The sequence below is a fragment of the Geotrypetes seraphini genome, chromosome 4 (genome assembly GCF_902459505.1).
Source record: "Geotrypetes seraphini chromosome 4, aGeoSer1.1, whole genome shotgun sequence".
NCBI lineage: Eukaryota > Metazoa > Chordata > Amphibia > Gymnophiona > Dermophiidae > Geotrypetes > Geotrypetes seraphini.
The window spans coordinates 9,658,961-9,681,117 of record NC_047087.1 but is presented as its reverse complement, the minus strand read 5'-3'; the positions used below and the strand labels follow the sequence as shown (position 1 = coordinate 9,681,117).

General features: G+C 45.2%; 1 protein-coding gene across 3 annotated transcripts in view; it reads right to left on the bottom strand.

Annotated features, from left to right (window-relative positions):
• The window catches only part of PIEZO1 (piezo type mechanosensitive ion channel component 1), a 400,254-nt gene that overhangs the window by 262,753 nt on the left and 115,344 nt on the right, over positions 1-22,157 (bottom strand). For all 3 annotated transcript variants that reach the window (XM_033942562.1, XM_033942564.1, XM_033942563.1), the window contains exons 2-4: positions 18,001-18,096; positions 14,978-15,100; positions 2,009-2,051 (exon numbers count right to left, since the gene is read on the bottom strand). In XM_033942562.1, the coding sequence (XP_033798453.1) occupies positions 2,009-2,051; positions 14,978-15,100; positions 18,001-18,096 (262 nt within the window). The remainder of the gene's footprint in view (positions 1-2,008; positions 2,052-14,977; positions 15,101-18,000; positions 18,097-22,157) is intronic.

The window sequence follows — 22,157 nt, the reverse complement described above, 5'->3', positions numbered from 1 at the left end:
ACTGGGTACCAGGGTTGGCTCAGCTATTAGGCAGGCAGGTGGCCCATGGCTGCAGCTTTAGAAGATGGGGGTGGGGAGGTGTTGTAGCCTAGAGTGGCTACAATCAATACAAGACAATAGGCCCAACAGCCTAAGAACTCAAGAACCAGAGGCGTGTCTTTCAAGTTTCAGACAGCTTATACAAGCGGAAATGGCTCTCATTTGGAAACTGTCTCTTTAAGGGTCATTTTAACAGGATGCCCAGTGCCGTAGCGAGGGTAGGAGGCACCCAAGGCAGCTGGTATCGCCACCCCGCACCCTCCTCTCCGCCTTCCTGTCACACTTGCACCTTCCCTTCCCCTCCGTGCCTCCTTAAATCTTCGCCAGCGCAAGCGGCTTCTCCGGCCTGCTGCTCACGCCGGCAATGGCTTTCCCTCTGACATCACTTCCTGATCCCACGACCAGGAAGTGATTTTGGAGGGGAGCTAGGCCGGCGTGAGCTGCAAGCTGGAGAATTTGCTTGTGTTGGCAAAGATTTAAAGAGGTACAGAGAGGAAGGGAAGGTGTGCGCATGGTGGGGGGGGGCCAAGAGAGGTGCCACCCCCCCACCAAGACGGCACCCGGTGTGGTCCACCCCTGCCCCTCCCCCTTACTACTATATAAGTCCAAAAAGGCACCTATGTTAAACCTGCTTTTTAAAGGCAACATGGTGACATATGCACCTTTATAAAACAACCTCCCCCCCTCCCGAACCGTGCACCACACGCTTGCACTATACACATCACAAAACATCCTCCGCCCCTGGACCATCTACATGCACTTCACATAGAAGCAGGTGCAGTCTTTTACACGCATCCACCAAGTACGTTGATGTGGCCACACAATGTTTATACGCCCCTACAGGGGAATTATGGAAAGGGCCGACTGAAAAGTGAGGAGACGTCCTCTGTTTTTCTTTCCAAGAAGTAGGCGTGGGCTCTTGTGAAGCTCACACGTGGACATTTCTGAACCTGCAGTTGGACTGCAGTAGCAAGAGGAAGAACTTTGCACGTTTTGTCATGGCATATGAGAGTACGCCAGAGGTGTGTGACTGAATTTTGTGTTAAACTTGAAAAGAAACTCTTGAGGGTGGGGAAACAATCAGCCGTGCTGCATACTCTCCCAAACACGTCTTCCTCTCGCTGTGACCCAACAACGAAGACTGTGGCAGTCCAGCTGCAGGTTCAGAAATGTCGATGTATGAGCTTCACAAGAACCAGCACAGCGGTGTCATGTCTACTTCTTGGAAAGAATAAGAGACAGTCCTATCACTTTTAAAATCAGCCCACGTGCATACAGCACTCAAAGTTGTGCGTGCAATTTAATTAAAGCCATTGGCACCAATAATTGGGTGCTACCTGTCAATTACTGGCGCTAGCTGGCAACAACTTGGATTTACACGTGTACCTTGCTAGGCGGTATTCTATAAAGATGTGCGTGTAAATGTTTTAGCGCACAACTGAAGGGGGCTTCGCTATGGCATTCACTATTATAGAATTCAGGGGATCTGTGCCCAATTTACATGCGAGGATTTACACCAGGCTTCAGTTGGCGTAAAGAGGGCACATGCTATTCTACAAATGACGCTCAACTCAGAGCATCGTGTATAGAATTGTCAACACTCATTTTGAGTGCCGTTTACCGTGCAACGTTCACAAAAACCCATTTTTGTACACAACAGGCTTTGCACAAGTAAAGAGTGTTCTAAAAATGACCCCATCATTCCCAGCTGATGCATCTGCTGCCACACCCTTGCCTTACTCTCTCAACCCCCTAATAGGCGGAAGCTGGGACTGTGAATCTCCCAGCCAGTGGATCCACTAACACACCCTGGACTCAGTTAAGGTTCTGCAATGCTCAAGGGGGGGGGGGGAAACAAAGAGCTTTTGGATTTTTCTAGGACAGCAGTCTCTTCCCAACACTCTTACTGTATGTGCCCAGTCTACAAATCACAGGCTTTGGCTGAGTGAACCGTATGTCACCTCCTTACCTGCTCACGCCAATGTGACGGGCTAATGTGTCCCACGTGGTACCTGCAGAAACAGAAACATAACATATTCCAACAGCAGCCAATGAACCAACCCAAGCTCTGCAGGCAAAATATCACATATCAACACAAACATGTACAGTGTGCGTGGTACGTGACTGTTCATTGTCAGGTGTGATTTGTATACCAAGCAGCAAGGAGAAAAGCCCCAGCCCCCAAGCCCAGCACCCCCCCCCAAAAAAAAAAAAAAAGCTACTCAAAGGCACTGTGTCAGCAGGAAGATGTCAGGGTGCATAAGGGAAGCAATGGCTAGTAGGAAACGGGAGGTGATAATGCCGTTGTATAAGTCTCTGGTGAGGCCCATTGGAATACTGTGTGCAATATTAGAGACATAAATAGGAAGGAGACAGCCAGGGGGCTGCAACAATATTGGTTAGTGGTCTTTGGCATAAATCATATGGGGATAGATTTTGAGACCTTAATATATAAACTCTGGAAGAAAAGAGAGAGGGAATATTATTTGTTTAAACATTTATTTTAAAAATTTATGTGCTTAAATATCTCCATGACCTTAAAATAAAGGAGGCGAGTCTTTTTTTTCAAATGAAGGAAAAGTCCGGAAGGAGAGGGCACAGGATGAAGCTAAGAGGTGAGAGGCTCAGGAGTAATCTATGAAAATGTATGGAATAGTCTCCCGGGAGAGATGGTGGAGATAATAATAATAACTTTATTCTTCTATACCGCCATAGTCGTGAGACTTCTAAGCGGTTCACACTGAAGAGAGCTGGACAGTCAGCGAGTTACAATATGTAGAAGTCCGGGATACAGTATGTAGAAAACTTACAAAAAAGCACATAGAATCTTACAAAAGGTCTGAGATACAGCATATAGAATCTTACAAAGAGCATATAGAATCTTACAAAAGGCAGCAAAATTAATGTTAGGCAAAACAGGAGTGGACATATGTAGTGTTAGGTGTAGATACTTTTTAGGTGGTGATTTTGTCGAATAAGGCAGTTTTTATGGCTTTTCTAAAGATAGAGACTGTGAATTTAAGTAAGCTTGAGACAGACACGTGGGATCTCTTAGGGAGAGGAGGAGATAATGGAAGCTGCAGACGGGCAGACTGGATGGGCCATTTGGCTTTTATCTGCAATCACGTTTCTATTATTGTAGGAAAGGCAAAAAAAAAAAGAAAAGTGGGATTTTGTTAAAATATTAAAAGAAAATTGTTCAAATCAGATAGCTAGGCAATAAATCATAACCACCCCCCGCCTTTTATAAAGCCGTAGCATGGATTTTTAGCGCCGGCAACAGCTCCAACGCTCACAGAATTCCTATGCGCATCGGAGTTGTTACCATTGCAGCCGGTGCTAGAAACTGTGCTATGTTTTTGAAAAGGGGGGGTGGGAGGGGAGAAGTGCCCTGGCTTTCATTGGAAGCCAGTGAAATTTTAAAAGATAAGGTGGGACAGGATCAGTTGGAGGGGGGTGGGGGGGTTTCGTTTAAAAATCAATCGAACCGCTGCATTCTGGATTAATCGCAATCATTGAAAGTGCTTTTGATAACCAGTAAAATAAACAATGTTACGATAGTCTAAAACCAAAGATTGCATTAACAACTGAAAAGCCAAGTCCTTAGTGAGCACAATTTTCAAAGTACAAAAAACCCTCTTCTAGACCAGCGCATTGCCTTTCTGGTTGGGCAAAGAGGGAAGCCTACGTTACACCCTCAATTCTGCTCCGTAGCTCCCACACAGTCATCCTTAAAGACATTTTTATGTAAATCTTATGAAGTATAATAATTATTCTATTACATGGGATATTCCCAGATTAACCAATCAAAATTTTCCTTCTCTTTGTTATACTTTTAAAATGGAGCGTTTGATGGCTGCACAGCAGGGAAGTTACAGGAAATTTCTGGATGTTTGGGAGCCATTGGCTAAATTTTGTAAGGAATGATAACTAACTTTATTTTACTGACCTTTAAACATACACATCCAGGGTGGGAGGGAGGGGGAGGGGTTTGCATTGCAATTGATTTGGGGATTTTTTTTGGTAGTTTCTTCTGGGTATTTATTTTCTTGATTACTAGGTAGGAGGGTGGGAGAAAATAATTGCTTATTAATAACATAACATAACATAAGAAAACATAAGAACTGCCATCACCGAATCAGACCCTTGGTCCATCAAGTCCGGTGACCCGCACACGTGGAGGCCTAACTAGGTGCTTCCTGATGAAGACCTAGGTGTTCCCAGATGAGATCTTGTTTAGCTGTATCCCTCAATGTGATTTGCAAGGAGATGTGCATCCAACTTGCCCTTGAATCCCATAATGGAGGTCTCCACCACAACCTCCTCCGGTAGAGCGTTCCAAGTTTATTGTGCTTTTTTTGTAATATTATATGTACATGAATTATTTGAATGCATAATTGTAATTTGAAAATTTAATAAAGATTTTTAAAAAAATTTCTCTTTATAACTCAACATTCAAAAAGATTCTATTCAAATTCCAGGTCACATCACTGACAAGCAATACAAAAACTTTCCCAGTCACAAAGACCCAAAACCTTGAAAGAAAAAACCCAACAACCCTCTCAGAAGCTTCACATCCCATACCAGCACCAATTCTAACAGAAATTGCAAATATTGTACAACACCAGCAAAAGAACAAGCTGAAGAAGTCCAGATTTCCTGCACAGAACCTACGTGTTAACAGAATCCCTCACCTCAGTTGAGACACAACATGAAATGGAAAGAGAGACTCTGGGAGAGCTGGAACATGACGAAAGAGAAAGAGAAATGCATTTCGTCCTGTAGTGAGCAAACATTTCCAAAGCTGATATATTTCATTCTCTGTAGGAGAATGGGAGTTGCATAGCACATAATAACCTAAGAATAGCCTTCCTGGGTCAAGCCCAGTAGCCCGTTCTCACAGTGGCCAATCCAGGTCCCTAGTACCTGGCCAAAACCCAAGGAGTAGCAATATTCAATCCAGAATCTCAAAGAATAGCAAGATTCTGGAATCCCAGAGAGTAACAAGATTGTGGAATCCCAAAGAGTAGCAACATTCCATACAGAATCTCAAAGAATAGCACGATTCCGGAATCCCAGAGAGTAACAAAATTCTAGAATCCAAAAGAGTAGCAACATTCCATAGAGAATCTCAAAGAGTAGCAAGATTCCGGAATCCCAGAGAGTAACAAGATTGTGGAATCCCAAGGAGTAGCAACATTCCATACAGAACCTCAAAGAATAGCAAGATTCCGGAATCCCAGAGAGTAACAAGATTGTGGAATCCCAAGGAGTAGCAACATTCCATACAGAATCTCAAAGAATAGCAAGATTCCGGAATCCCAGAAAGTAACAAGATTGTGGAATCCCAAGGAGTAGCAACATTCCATACAGAACCTCAAAGAATAGCAAGATTCCGGAATCCCAGAGAGTAACAAGATTGTGGAATCCCAAGGAGTAGCAACATTCCATACAGAATCTCAAAGAATAGCAAGATTCCGGAATCCCAGAGAGTAACAAGATTGTGGAATCCCAAAGAGTAGCAACATTCCATACAGAATCTCAAAGAATAGCAAGATTCAGGAATCCCAGAGAATAACAAGATTGTGGAATCCCAAAGAGTAGCAACATTCCATACAGAATCTCAAAGAATAGCAAGATTCCGGAATCCCAGAGAGTAACAAGATTGTGGAATCCCAAAGAATAGCAACATTCCATGCTACCGATCCAGGGCAAGCACCTTTTTGTTAGGGTTACCGGACGTCCGGATTTCCCTGACATGTTCTCCTTTTGAGGACATCCGGGGGTCCGGACGGCTTTTCAAAACCCGGTACTTTGTCCAGGTTTTGAAAAGCTTCAGACATCAGGACAGCATTCGTGAATGCAATGCATGAAATCATTGCATCAGATCCACAGATGCTGTCCTGATGCATGAACAGGTTAAGGGGGTGGGGTGTGACATGGATGGACCTGGAGGCGTGGCCATGAGTCCGGATTTTCCTTCAGGAAAATCAGGTAACCCTACTTTTTGTGGTTTACATATATCCAGGTACTTATATTGGGGCCCTGGAGGATTAAGTGACTTATCTAGGGTCACAAGGAGCAGTGCTGGGATTTGATCCCACAACCTTAGGGTGCTGGGGCAGCAGCTCTATCACTAGGCCACACCTAGCCATAATCCTTTGGCTGTAATCCTCAAAGACAACTTAAACGGCTCCATGCTCAGCTCTAAATCCTTCCCCACCTTGGAAATCCTCTCTCTAAAGCTTCAATCAGAACTGCTAGTCGACTCCCTTACTATCATTCTGACATATATTCCACCCAGAAAATGGTCAGCAGCCAAAGAAGAATTTCAGGAATTCCTGTTAACCAATTCACTTTCGGGCCCTTACAACCTCTTATGCGGCAATCTTAACCTACATTTAGAGAATCCAGATCTACCTGAATCCACCGAATGCTGGTCCTTTCTAACCTCCCTAAGCTTCCCTCACTCCCCCCCAATATCAACCCACTCAAAAGGCCACCAACTGGACATTGTATCACTGACCAATTCACATTCAACAAACCCTACGATCCGATTGATATCAGAAACCTGGTCAGACTCACTTTGGTCTGACCACAAAATATGCAACTTCGAGTTGGAATGGCAACAGAAATCAACCACGAGGAAAGCTAAACACAAACCCACTCTATTTAAAACAAGCAGAGGCAAACTCAACTCCGTAGAATTCTGGTCTCACTAAGACATTACCCACAACCACGACGAGGATCTCAACCTCTTCATGAACTCCTGGATCTCCACCAGCACCCAAATCCTAAACGAAATGGCCCCACTGAAGAAAAGAAGGTTCAGACCTAGAAACCTATCGCGCTGGTTTGACCCAGAGCTCCTTGGGATAAAGAGAGAACTAAGAAGATTAGAAAGGAAGTGGACAAAGTTAGGAACACCAGAATCCAGAGACGCTTGGCGCCAAATGCTAGTTAACTACAAAAACACCATCTCTAAAAAGAAAAAAACCTTCTACACCAACATTATAGGCAACACCTCCTTAAACAGTAGCAAATTATTCAAACTAGTCAATGACCTGTTTGACACCCACCCCTACACAAACCCAGTAGAAGATTCCACGATCACAGCAGACGACCTGGCCAATTTCTTCAACTCAAAAATATCTAAATCAAGACTTGCCCTCCCAAGCACACAAGACTCCCACTGGAACTACACCATCCTCCAGGACCCTGACCCCTCTTCTAAAGCCGACATGAGCTGGTCCAACTTCAAGGAAACTGACTGGCTAACGTTCATCAAGTACTACAATAAATATACAAAATCTTACTGCAAATTAGACCCCTGCCCCCCAAATGTGATGAAATCTGCCCCCATTAGCTTCAAAACCAACCTTCTAATCTGGATCAATCTACAATTATCCGTTGGGAAATTCCCAGAAGACCTGGGCCAAATTATTATTATTCCTATAAAAAAGAACAAAAAAGAAGCAGCCAACATCATCTCCAACTACAGACCCGTAGCAAATATCCCTCTGGCTGCCAAATTAATGGAAGGCCTGGTAAATGCTGACCTAAACAACTACCTAGACAAATTCAACTTACTACATACTAAACAATCTGGTTTCAGACCCGGCTTCAGCACCGAAACTATAATGGCCTCCCTTCTAAACTTCCTACACTCCCTTCTCAGTCAAGGCTCCAACGCTTTGATCCTCCAACTGGATCTAAGCTGCGCCTTTGACCTAGTTGACCACTCCATCATGCTGAACTGTTTGGAGTCAATAGGCATCTCAGGAAACACCCATACCTGGTTCCGGGGATTTCTCGATTTCAGGTCCTATCAAGTACTCAAAGATGATAATCTCTCCTTCAGCTGGAACAACAACTGTGGACTTCCCCAAGGCTCCCCGCTTTCACCGACCCTCTTCAATATCTACCTCATCTCATTGGGACACCTACTACAGAGCTTAAATCTCACCTTCCACATTTACGCTGACGATATCACCGTCGTACTTCCATTATCCGATATTTCGCCGAATTTCATCATTCACCTATCCAATATCCTAAACCAAATAGAACTTTGGATGAAGGCCTACAAACTCAAACTGAACACAGAAAAAACCAAATTTTTCCTAGCCTCTCCCAACGAGCAGATAAAAGACAACAAGATTCACGTGAATGGCAAAGATTACGAAATTGATCAATCTATTAAAATACTAGGGGTTACCCTTGACAGACACCTAACACTAGAAAAACACACTGATCTAATGTTCAAAAAATGTATCTCTACCCTTTGGAAACTTCGCACCATCAAAAAATTCTTCGACGAATCATCCTTTCATCTACTAGTACAAGCCTCCATCTTGAGTACTCTGGACTACTGCAACATCATATTTTTGGGAGCATACAAAAAGTCCCTCCACAAGCTAAGATTAATCCAAAACATTGCCGTCTGTCTCATCTTTGGACTCAAGAAATGGGAACATATCTCTCCATATCTCCAAATACTCCACTGGTTGCCAGTAGAATCCAGAATACTTTTTAAGTTTGCCTGCATCAGCTTCAAAGCGATCTTCGGGATGCTACCAACTTACCTAGCTTCCCAATTTCTCACCTACTGCCCAAAAAAGACCTCCCGCAGAACAAACCTCTTTACTTACCCATCCCTGAAATCATGTCACTACAAGAAGTACCTAAACAGAATGCTTTCTTTCCAGGCAGCCCAACTGAACACATGGCTAGCAAAACCAATACTCGAAGCCACATCATACGCTGACTTCAGAAAATCTCTGAAGATCCGTCTCTTCAACACCACCTAAGCTTTCCCCCCCTACCAGTTTAATCCCCCTCGAAAGTCCTTCCCCTTCCTTTTCCCTTCCCCCACCTCTCTTACGCACATTGTATATATCTAGCTGTAAACAGCATTGATCTCCTGTATACTGTTCATATTGTATCATCCTATATCTTAGTGTAACATCCTGTATCTTATTGTAAACATCCTGTAACTGTTCACTGTTAATATCCTGTACCTTATTGTAAACACCCCAGTACCTGCTCACTTTGTATTATCCTGTATCCTATTGTTAACACTGTACTCTCTCTAGACACGACTCTCATTGTAAACCGCTTCGAACTTAGGGTATAGCGGTATATAAGAAATAAAATTATTATTATTATTATTACCAGGTGTACCTTTGTCTGATCAGTTTATTTTTCCAGTTAGGTTAGTCCTGGCCTCTTTTCTTCTTGTTGATTTTCCATTTTTGGTTATGCAAGCTTCCTGTCTTCTTCCCTTCCTTCCCTACGAGCATCTCTGTTGATCCTTCTGAGTCTGCATTTTTCTGCAAAAAGTGCTCCACAGTCTCCACCTCTCTCCTGCATATCCCCTTAGGCCACACTAGCAGCAAAACAAACCCTGTCTTGACACTTTGGTCACCACCGTATTATTTCTCCACTTTTACAGCCTTAGGCACTCTCACCACAAGGTCCCCCCCTTCCTCTCTGCTCATTAGCTCTCCCTGTTATCATCCACGCCTTCTTTGGATTTCTGCACTCCAAAAGCATCGCTCTGTACATCACAGCACTGAAGATTTTTAGATCGTGTCTCAAACTATCTTTTCACTCCGTCACAGATCTTTATGTCGCTTAAAAAGAAAAAGGCAGCCTGTTCCTTCCAACCCTTCCACAATACCGCTGGTGAAGATCTCAAATAGACTAAGGCATTTCAGCATTTGTCCAAGTGAATCCAAGTTATCAGCTCCCTCTGTCATCTATCACTATTTATTCATTCAACTTTCTATACCATTCTCCCAGGGAAGCTCAGAACAGTTGACATGAATTTATTCAGGTACTCAAGCATTCTTCCCTGTCTGTCTTGGCAGGCTCATAATTAGAGAATGACACGGGGCAAATTTTTCCCCGTCTCCGCAGCAACTCTTTTTCCTGTCCCTGCCCCATCCCTGCAAGCTCTGTCCTCATCTGCACTTTAAAATCCTAAGTAGCAACATTCTAGAACTCAGATTGTGATGTCATAATGTCTCATTCCACCAATGCCTGAGCTCCGTCCTCATCTGCGCAAGCCTCAAACGCTTAAAAATCCTAAGTAGCAACATTCTAGAGCTCAGATTGTGATGTCATAATGCCTCATTCCACCAATGCCTAAGCTCCGTCCTCATCTGCACAAGCCTCAAACCCTTTCAAATCCTAAGTAGCAACATTCTAGAGCTCAGATTGTGATGTCATAATGTCTCATTCCACCAATGCCTAAGCTCCGTCCTCATCTGCACAAGCCTCAAACCCTTTCAAATCCTAAGTAGCAACATTCTAGAGCTCAGATTGTGATGTCATAATGTCTCATTCCACCAATGCCTAAGCTCCGTCCTCATCTGCACAAGCCTCAAACCCTTTCAAATCCTAAGTAGCAACATTCTAGAGCTCAGATTGTGATGTCATAATGTCTCATTCCACCAATGCCTGAGCTCCGTCCTCATCTGCGCAAGCCTCAAACGCTTAAAAATCCTAAGTAGCAACATTCTAGAGCTCAGATTGTGATGTCATAATGCCTCATTCCACCAATGCCTAAGCTCCGTCCTCATCTGCACAAGCCTCAAACCCTTTCAAATCCTAACTAGCAACATTCTAGAGCTCAGATTGTGATGTCATAATGTCTCATTCCACCAATGCCTAAGCTCCGTCCTCATCTGCACAAGCCTCAAACCCTTTCAAATCCTAAGTAGCAACATTCTAGAGCTCAGATTGTGATGTCATAATGTCTCATTCCACCAATGCCTGAGCTCCGTCCTCATCTGCGCAAGCCTCAAACGCTTAAAAATCCTAAGTAGCAACATTCTAGAGCTCAGATTGTGATGTCATAATGCCTCATTCCACCAATGCCTGAGCTCCGTCCTCATCTGCACAAGCCTCAAACCCTTTCAAATCCTAAGTAGCAACATTCTAGAGCTCAGATTGTGATGTCATAATGTCTCATTCCACCAATGCCTAAGCTCCGTCCTCATCTGCACAAGCCTCAAACCCTTTCAAATCCTAAGTAGCAACATTCTAGAGCTCAGATTGTGATGTCATAATGTCTCATTCCACCAATGCCTGAGCTCCGTCCTCATCTGCGCAAGCCTCAAACGCTTAAAAATCCTAAGTAGCAACATTCTAGAGCTCAGATTGTGATGTCATAATGCCTCATTCCACCAATGCCTAAGCTCCGTCCTCATCTGCACAAGCCTCAAACCCTTTCAAATCCTAACTAGCAACATTCTAGAGCTCAGATTGTGATGTCATAATGTCTCATTCCACCAATGCCTAAGCTCCGTCCTCATCTGCACAAGCCTCAAACCCTTTCAAATCCTAAGTAGCAACATTCTAGAGCTCAGATTGTGATGTCATAATGTCTCATTCCACCAATGCCTGAGCTCCGTCCTCATCTGCGCAAGCCTCAAACGCTTAAAAATCCTAAGTAGCAACATTCTAGAGCTCAGATTGTGATGTCATAATGTCTCATTCCACCAATGCCTAAGCTCCGTCCTCATCTGCACAAGCCTCAAACCCTTTAAAATCCTAAGTAGCAACATTCTAGAGCTCAGATTGTGATGTCATAATGTCTCATTCCACCAATGCCTGAGCTCCGTCCTCATCTGCGCAAGCCTCAAACGCTTAAAAATCCTAAGTAGCAACATTCTAGAGCTCAGATTGTGATGTCATAATGCCTCATTCCACCAATGCCTGAGCTCCGTCCTCATCTGCACAAGCCTCAAACCCTTTCAAATCCTAAGTAGCAACATTCTAGAGCTCAGATTGTGATGTCATAATGTCTCATTCCACCAATGCCTGAGCTCCGTCCTCATCTGCGCAAGCCTCAAACGCTTAAAAATCCTAAGTAGCAACATTCTAGAGCTCAGATTGTGATGTCATAATGCCTCATTCCACCAATGCCTAAGCTCCGTCCTCATCTGCACAAGCCTCAAACCCTTTCAAATCCTAAGTAGCAACATTCTAGAGCTCAGATTGTGATGTCATAATGTCTCATTCCACCAATGCCTAAGCTCCGTCCTCATCTGCACAAGCCTCAAACCCTTTCAAATCCTAAGTAGCAACATTCTAGAGCTCAGATTGTGATGTCATAATGTCTCATTCCACCAATGCCTAAGCTCCGTCCTCATCTGCACAAGCCTCAAACCCTTTCAAATCCTAAGTAGCAACATTCTAGAGCTCAGATTGTGATGTCATAATGTCTCATTCCACCAATGCCTGAGCTCCGTCCTCATCTGCGCAAGCCTCAAACGCTTAAAAATCCTAAGTAGCAACATTCTAGAGCTCAGATTGTGATGTCATAATGCCTCATTCCACCAATGCCTAAGCTCCGTCCTCATCTGCACAAGCCTCAAACCCTTTCAAATCCTAACTAGCAACATTCTAGAGCTCAGATTGTGATGTCATAATGTCTCATTCCACCAATGCCTAAGCTCCGTCCTCATCTGCACAAGCCTCAAACCCTTTCAAATCCTAAGTAGCAACATTCTAGAGCTCAGATTGTGATGTCATAATGTCTCATTCCACCAATGCCTGAGCTCCGTCCTCATCTGCGCAAGCCTCAAACGCTTAAAAATCCTAAGTAGCAACATTCTAGAGCTCAGATTGTGATGTCATAATGCCTCATTCCACCAATGCCTGAGCTCCGTCCTCATCTGCACAAGCCTCAAACCCTTTCAAATCCTAAGTAGCAACATTCTAGAGCTCAGATTGTGATGTCATAATGTCTCATTCCACCAATGCCTAAGCTCCGTCCTCATCTGCACAAGCCTCAAACCCTTTCAAATCCTAAGTAGCAACATTCTAGAGCTCAGATTGTGATGTCATAATGTCTCATTCCACCAATGCCTGAGCTCCGTCCTCATCTGCGCAAGCCTCAAACGCTTAAAAATCCTAAGTAGCAACATTCTAGAGCTCAGATTGTGATGTCATAATGCCTCATTCCACCAATGCCTAAGCTCCGTCCTCATCTGCACAAGCCTCAAACCCTTTCAAATCCTAACTAGCAACATTCTAGAGCTCAGATTGTGATGTCATAATGTCTCATTCCACCAATGCCTAAGCTCCGTCCTCATCTGCACAAGCCTCAAACCCTTTCAAATCCTAAGTAGCAACATTCTAGAGCTCAGATTGTGATGTCATAATGTCTCATTCCACCAATGCCTGAGCTCCGTCCTCATCTGCGCAAGCCTCAAACGCTTAAAAATCCTAAGTAGCAACATTCTAGAGCTCAGATTGTGATGTCATAATGTCTCATTCCACCAATGCCTAAGCTCCGTCCTCATCTGCACAAGCCTCAAACCCTTTAAAATCCTAAGTAGCAACATTCTAGAGCTCAGATTGTGATGTCATAATGTCTCATTCCACCAATGCCTGAGCTCCGTCCTCATCTGCGCAAGCCTCAAACGCTTAAAAATCCTAAGTAGCAACATTCTAGAGCTCAGATTGTGATGTCATAATGCCTCATTCCACCAATGCCTGAGCTCCGTCCTCATCTGCACAAGCCTCAAACCCTTTCAAATCCTAAGTAGCAACATTCTAGAGCTCAGATTGTGATGTCATAATGTCTCATTCCACCAATGCCTAAGCTCCGTCCTCATCTGCACAAGCCTCAAACCCTTTCAAATCCTAAGTAGCAACATTCTAGAGCTCAGATTGTGATGTCATAATGTCTCATTCCACCAATGCCTGAGCTCCGTCCTCATCTGCGCAAGCCTCAAACGCTTAAAAATCCTAAGTAGCAACATTCTAGAGCTCAGATTGTGATGTCATAATGCCTCATTCCACCAATGCCTAAGCTCCGTCCTCATCTGCACAAGCCTCAAACCCTTTCAAATCCTAACTAGCAACATTCTAGAGCTCAGATTGTGATGTCATAATGTCTCATTCCACCAATGCCTAAGCTCCGTCCTCATCTGCACAAGCCTCAAACCCTTTCAAATCCTAAGTAGCAACATTCTAGAGCTCAGATTGTGATGTCATAATGTCTCATTCCACCAATGCCTGAGCTCCGTCCTCATCTGCGCAAGCCTCAAACGCTTAAAAATCCTAAGTAGCAACATTCTAGAGCTCAGATTGTGATGTCATAATGTCTCATTCCACCAATGCCTAAGCTCCGTCCTCATCTGCACAAGCCTCAAACCCTTTAAAATCCTAAGTAGCAACATTCTAGAGCTCAGATTGTGATGTCATAATGTCTCATTCCACCAATGCCTGAGCTCCGTCCTCATCTGCGCAAGCCTCAAACGCTTAAAAATCCTAAGTAGCAACATTCTAGAGCTCAGATTGTGATGTCATAATGTCTCATTCCACCAATGCCTAAGCTCCGTCCTCATCTGCATAAGCCTCAAACACGTTAAAATCATAAGTGTTCGAGGCTTGTGCAGTTAAGGCAGAGCTTACAGGAATGGGGTGGGGACAGGGACAGCGACAAAATTCACGGGGATGGGACACTGAAATTGAGTTCCTGTGGGGACAGGGAAAAATTTGTCCCCGTGTCATTCTCTACTCACAGTCTATTTAATGTACCATGGGCAATAGGGGGATGAAGTGACTTGCCCAGTAGCACCTATCCAAGGAGCAGCATGGGTTTGAGCCCACAACCTCAGGGTGCTGATATTGTAGCTTTAACCACTGAGCCACCCTCTAATTCAGATCATGGCTATTCCCAAAACTGCTCCATTTATTCATGAGCTGCCTATGAGACTTTGCTGAACTCCAAGTAAATCACATGCCCTCGATCTGTTTGGCACGGTCTGCAGAAAACCCCTGCGCCTCAGATACATACAAAGAGAGCGAGAGACAGACTCACAGACACCAAAGATAGACACAGACCACAGCATCTAAGAGCTGGTGCCCAGCCCTGAATTTTTCCTACTTGGCCTGAACCCGGGGATTTAATAAGACTCACAGTTGAAGCCCAGCATCAGGTCCAGGCTAGGCACCATGCGCAGGCACACCTGGAAGGTGACGTGTGCAATGATAAAAAGGATGCTGGTTCCCAGGAGAGCTTTCAAGAGACGGCCCGTGTGACCTGGAAGACAGACAGAGCAAACATTACATATGCATTTGCCATTCAGAATACTGGACTGGGTTTAAATTCTGCTTTTCCCACAAGCGCACATTTCTGCTGACCTGAGAAACCAGGTCTGCCCCAAACTGTAAACCCTCCGGAACAGGGACTTGGCCTGTAGGTAATTTGCTGAGGTGGGTAAGAGCAATAGTTTTCATTAAGGACCTGCCACTCCAGCATCTCCATACCTCATATGACAGATCATTAGAAACCCTGTCAGTACTTTGTTTGCCAGTTCTCAGCCTTCTTGTGTACTCCAATAAAAGGAATTGCAGCCCCTGGAAAATCCAGCACCAGACCGGGCTTCCAGAACACTTCACCACACCTTGAATGCTATTGCACAGCTACGGAGGTAGTGCTAGGGCTGAACAGCTGGTGTGAACGGGCAGACTAATTAAACCATATGGCCTATTCCTGCCATCATGTTCTCTTTCCTGTATTTTTCCATTCTACTTTTAATTTTATTCAAGCTCCTCCCACATACCAAGGGTGCTACTGGGCTGATTGTCATTAGAGAATGACACGGTGGTTATTACCCATGGCTAGTCGCGGTTAACCCACCGAAACGGGGGAGAGAAAGGAAGTGGTCACCGCGGGTACGGAGAGAAGGCCATTCACCACCCCGTGGAGTGGTGAATGGCCTTGTCTCCGCAAGGAAGGGAGGGAACGCACGTGGTCAACGATCGCGCTCCCTCCCTCCATACTGATAGCCGCCGCCCGATCGCCGCCACCACCACATAAGCATCTCCCTCCCTCCCTTCATCCTGATTGCAGCCACCGCCTGAGCCTGATCGCCGCCGCCCAAGTATCTCCCTTCCTCCCTCCATCCTGATCGCCGCTACCCAAGTATCTCCCTCCCTCCATCCTGATTGCCACCTGAGCATCTCCCTCCCTACCTTACCTTTGTGGCAGGGAATTTCTCTAAATATGCTTCTTACCAGCAGCCGGAGCATTGAAATCACATGTGGCTGCAGGAAAGGTCATCTCTGACGCAACTGGAAGTTGCATCAGAGATGACCTTTCCTGCAGCCACACGCGATTTCAATGCTCCGGCTGCTGGTAGGAAACATATTTAGAAATTGCCTGCTGCAAAGCTAAGGGGCAGGGAGGGAGAGAGGGAAGAAAGGTGGGGTGGAAAAAACAGACACTGAAGGGACCTGGGGAAGGTGGGGTGGAGGAAGTGGAGAGAAGACGCTTGGAAATGGTGAAGAGAGAGTAGGGAGAAGACGCTGGGAAATAGGGAAGAGAGAGTGGGGAAAAGACACTGGGAAATGGGGAAGAGAGAGTGGGGTGAAGACGCTGGGAAATGGGGAACAGAGAGTAGGGTAAAGACATTGGAAATGGGGAAGAGAGAATAGGGAGAAGACGCTGGGAAATGGGGGAAGAGAGAGTGGGGAGAAGACGCTGGGAAATGGGGAAAAGAGAGTGGGGAGAAGACACTGGGAAATGGGGAAGAGAGAGTACGGAGAAGACGCTGGGAAATGGGGAAGAGAGAGTGGGGTGAAGACGCTGGGAAATGGGGAACAGAGAGTGGGGTAAAGACGCTGGGAAATGAGGAAGAGAGAGTGGGGAGAAGACGCTGGGAAATGGGGAAGAGAGAGTGGGGAGAAGACGCTGGGAAATGGGGAACAGAGAGTGGGGTAAAGACGCTGGGAAATGGGGAAGAGAGAATAGGGTGAAGATGCTGGGAAATAGGGAAGAGAGAGTAGGGAGAAGACGCTTACAATGTAGGCCAGCAAAATGCTGGCCTATATTGTAAGTAGACGCGGCCGCTATACTTGTCGCAAAAGTATAGCGGCCGCCTGTCCGATCGCCGGCAGGAGGGTGCCCAACCCCTCCTGCCGGAACGCCGCACCCCCTCCGGACCCCCCATGCTACCACCCCCTAACCTCCCCCCAACTAACCTTCCCCACCCCCAACTAACCTCTAAGTGTTGGCCGGCCGGGTCTTGCTGCCGTCCAGCCGGCAGGCCCGCCTCGCTAAGTCTAAGGCCTGATTGGCCCAGGCTCTAGAAGCCTGGACCAATCAGGCCATAGGCATAGCGGGTCTGCCCATCCCCCCTAACCCTAAGGCCTGGGCCAATCAAGCCATAGGGTTAGTGGGGATGGGCGGACCCGCTATGTCTACAGCCTGATTGGTCCAGGCTTCTAGAGCCTGGGCCAATCAGGCCTTAGACTTAGTGGGGATGGGCTGGGAAGGGGCAGGCCCGCTTCATTTCGACGAGGTGGGTCTGCTGGCTGGACAGCAGTAAGACCCATCCGGCTGGCTAACACTTTAGAAGTTAGTTGGGGGGGAGGTTAGGGGGGATGGGGGTCGTTAGTGTGGGGGGTCCGGAGGGGATGTGGCTTTCTGGCAGGAGGGGTTGGGCACCCTCCTGCCGTCAATCAGGAGTTTTGGGGAGGGTGGTGTTCCAGCAGGAGCTGTTGGGCACCCTCCTGCCGGCAATCGGGAGTGTCGGAAGCAGCCTTCTGGCAGGAGGGGTTCAGTACCTTCCTGTCGGCGATCAGACAGGCGGCCGCTTTACTTATCGCAGCAGGGAGATCGCTTGCCGCGATAAGTGTAGCGACCGCATCTACTCTAACCCGATTCTTTAACAGGTGTCTGTAACATGGATGCCGGTTACAGAATCGGGGTTAGTGTAGGCCCGATTCTGTATAGGACACCCCTCCCAGGTGTCCTATACAGAATCAGGCCTAAGTGTTCAACTTTTAAAAAAATGAAAATATAATGTACAGCAGGAAACCAAGAAATAAGTCAAATAAGTTTTTTGTGCTGTCAAAACTCTGGACAAAAAATAAATCTGAAGAATCTTACTAGTGTTGGTCCTTAAATACTGGAAAAAAATCAAAGTGTTTCTTTACCTTTCATGCTGTGTTCACTGGGCCCCAGAAACCAGGGTAGCAGCAGCAGGTAGAGCAGATACACCAAGGACAGGACATTGTAGCGGAAGAGACAACCTGAAAGGGAAAGACAAACACCCCATTAACCATTTAATAACCACAGGCCCGATATTCAAAAGGATTTAGGCTCCTAACTTTGAAAGTTGTGCTCATAAATTGGCCTCCCAGAAAATTTACTAATGGTGGATGCCCAACTTTAAACTCAATTTCACCAAACTCCAAAATTTAGAAGCATAATAACTGAGTAACAATGGGGGTGGATTTAGGGCAGGGGAAAAAAAGTGAGCTTAGCACCGATTTTCAGCAGTAGGCTTGGAAATTAGATTCATAAACCTAGGCCAGGTATCCTCAACTCAGTCCTCAGACATACCAAGCCAGATATATATAAAATGGGAGGCAGAGCATACAAATCTCTCTCATGAATATTCGTGTTGAAGATTCTGAAGACTATCTAGGTATGTCCAAGGACTGGGTTGAGAACCCCTGATCTAGGCAAAAAAAAATTGTACGGTCCATCCAGTCCACCCAACAAGGTGACCAGAGCTGCACCTACCACTCTGTAGATTATGGCCATTCATGCTTAAACACTGGTTGGCAAATGTCGTCGGCCATCTAATACGATGGAGTCTTGGTTATAATTATATATTATTCCCAAGTATTGCTGGCAATATTTAACTTGCTATTTAAGAAGTCTTCCCCTCCCCTCCTCCTGTGGTATGTGATGATAAAGGACCACTTTTAGCAAGCTGCATTAGGGGTTTTTACTGCCGGCCACCGCAGTAAAAGCTCCAACGCTCACAGAATTCCTATGAGTGTTGGAGCTTTTACCGCAGTGACCAGTGATTTTTTTAAAAAACCTAACGTGGCTTGATAAAAGGGGGCCAAAGTGATCTACAATACTTGGACACCAAATGCAGACGTCTGACCAGCATCAGCCTTGGATCCCTCAATACTGGAGTTACTGAATCTTCCAAAAACAAGGAAAGAAGATTAATAGAAATAAAAAGTGGGGATGGAGCTGTACACATCAACCAGAGATAAATTAATAAGTTATTATTAAAACCAATAAAATAGTCTCTATTATGGATTGAATCCGAACTGGGCCTACATTTATAAGGATAACTTTTTTTTTTTTAATTCATTTTTCATCTTACAACAAATACATATATATAAAACATTTGTCAATGAGTACATCATTTGAAATTCTATCATTTATGATACTAATAGATAAAAATTTCAATCAAATAGATCACATAAATAATCTTTCCTAGTAATCTAAACATTAAGAAATTCAAATTCCCCCTCCCATCCCTTCTACCTTAAATTGTATCTATAACGTAAAATGGTATCTACTCATTGCAACTAATTTAAGCAGAACTTTTGGTTGAAATCTTAGGCACAGGCTTAAGAGCTCTGCATTTTTAGAACACCAGGCCCCACCTAAGAGAGTCGCCCAAGGTTTTGGACAACAGTCTGCCCAAATAATGGAGAAATTGGGGAGCCTCAGGAGGGGCAAACACTATTAGGTGCAAAAGAAACATGAGCGCTAAGCAAGTATTCGATAACAGCAAACTTGGGCTCAGAAGCTATTACAGAATAGTAGCGTGAGTATTTATGCTATGTCAAAAGCTGACATAAAGGCTCCGTGGCATAGCTTGCATATGTGACACCCGGGGCCCATCATTTTTTGACCCCCCCCCCCCTATCTGTATGAAAAATATGATTTTTAGTAAGTGACATGATGTCAGAGGGGGTGGGCTGGCAGACGCAGGGTGTTGCGGCAAGGTTCTGCGATGACTGCGGCTGCTGGTCCACCCCCTCTGACGTCACGTCTTCCGGAGCAGAGGCGGGAGAAGCAGTCATCGCGGGACCTTCCTGCACTTCAGCGCGGCTGCCGACTCTGCTTCGGAATAAGTATGGCAGCAGCGCTGAGGTGCAGGTGCCGTTTAGAGCAGCGGAGGAGATTCTGGATCTAGCCGGCTGTGCACTCCCCTAGGACTGGTACCAGGGGCAGTCCACACCCCCCGCCCTGCCCTTGGTACGCCACTGTAAAGGCTAGACCCTAAATACCATCAGTTGAGCACATACCTAGCACTATTCTATAAACCAGGATGGATAAAAATCAATTATTTTTTTAATCTGATTTTTTACATTTAGATTTGATTTTTTTTAAATAAAATTCTTTTTTCAGGAAATATCTATCTAAAAATAGTTTTCTATTTAACATTATAGTTCAAAAGTTATTCATATTGAAATAAGGATTAGTTTTTACTTATGTAGCATGAGGCTGTATATTCATGCAATGTTTACATTTTAAGTCAAGTCTTGATAAGTAGAGTAATGTCCATAATGATCCTGTTGTACGTGCTTACACAACAACAGAAGAAGTGAATGCCTTTTTTGCAGAATCAAATGATACCTCAGGAAATGCACAGGAATTAGCAGCAAAAGCTATATTACAATGTGAACAAAAATTCAAAAGTCTAGTACGCAGTTTAGTCACAGACAATGCTGCAAATGTATCCAAGATGAGAAGAAATTTAGAAGCGCATAAAGAGAATACTGATTGGGTTTTGGACAGGTACTAGTGAAAACGGGCTAATGTGAAAACGGGCTAATGTGAAAACGGGCTACTGGGCTTGATGGACCGTTGGTCTGACCCAGTAAGGCTATTCTTAGGTTCTTAATGTAGTAGTAGTGTGAAGTTTCAGTCTTTGGGAAGCAGAGCTGAGCTTGTGATGTCATAATGCCTCATTCCACCAATAAGAGCCAACCTCCTCAGTGATGTCACAATGGCTTGATTGGCCTCCAACCCAGTCAGCAGATTAACCGTTTCCCTTAACTGTATCCATGACATCCTGTTTAGATTGTAAGCTCTTTGGAGCAGGGACTGTCTTCCTTGTGACTCTGTACAGCGCTCGTGCGTCTGGTAGTGCTATAGAAATAATTCATCATAGAAGTAGGAGTGTCTCAAACAATGCTACCAGCAACTTGAAGCGCCAGTGTGCGAGTCTTGGAAAATGGAAAGATTCCCAAGCAAAACCAATTCAGCCTAATGCACAGGCCTCACATCTCCCTAGCACAGGTCCTGTAAGTTCTTGTAAACTGTGTCGAGCTCCACTTCCGTGGAGATGATGCGGTATATAAACTTAAGGTTTAGTTTAGTTAGTTTAGTTTAGTATGAAACATAACACTCACGTTTCAAGAGACACCAGTGTCAGCATGGGAGGGGCAGGGAAGGTCTGACATAAGATGGGGTTTCTGTGATGAGGGATCGAATCCGCAGTAGTAGAACATGACTAAGTCTCTTTAAGGCCAAAAGGTGACGGGATGTTTGCTCTGGAAAAACAGGTGGCGAGAGTAATAAATGCGACATTTGCTATGTACCGAGTACATACCGGGCACATCTTGTCCCTGGCACCTCTCTTGACGCACTCTCTCCTCTCATCTGGGGAAGACAATACGGTGGAACATTCACGTAGGCTTTAGCACACCTGTTTACGAAAGGCATTAAAAGAAGGGGGGAAAGGGTGTGGCACAGTGGTTAAAGCTATAGCCTGAGCACCCTGAGGTTGTGGGTTCAAACCCAAAATGCTCCCTGTGACCCTGGGCAAGCCACTCAATCCCCCCCATTGCCCCAGGTACATTAGATAGAGTATGAGCCCACTGGGACAGACAGGGGAAAATGCTTGAGGACCTAAATAAATTCATGTAAACCCCCTGGAACAAATACAGGCGCCTGATCACAGGACATAGGAGGAAGGGACAGAGCAGCCCCCATGTTGCTTGGAAACTCAAGGACTTCTTTATTCCTTTCCAGGAAATGTGATCAGGAGACCCACCTTTCACAGATCCCAGGGCAAACAGGGCAATTGCCCTGGGCCCCCCGGTCACAGGGGGTTCTCAAGCCTGCCTGAAATTGAAAGAGGGGATGCCTGTAAGCAAGCTTTGGAGCCCCCTTCTTAGCATCTGCTCTGGGTCCCGTCATGTCTAGTACCGGCCCTGACAGTCCCAGTGCTGTCAGTAAAGCTGTGCACAAGGGTCACCTTGGATTCAGCCAAGGGAAGTCTTCCCGCACCAATCTGCTACATCTGCTAGGAAGGTGAGAATAAACATGT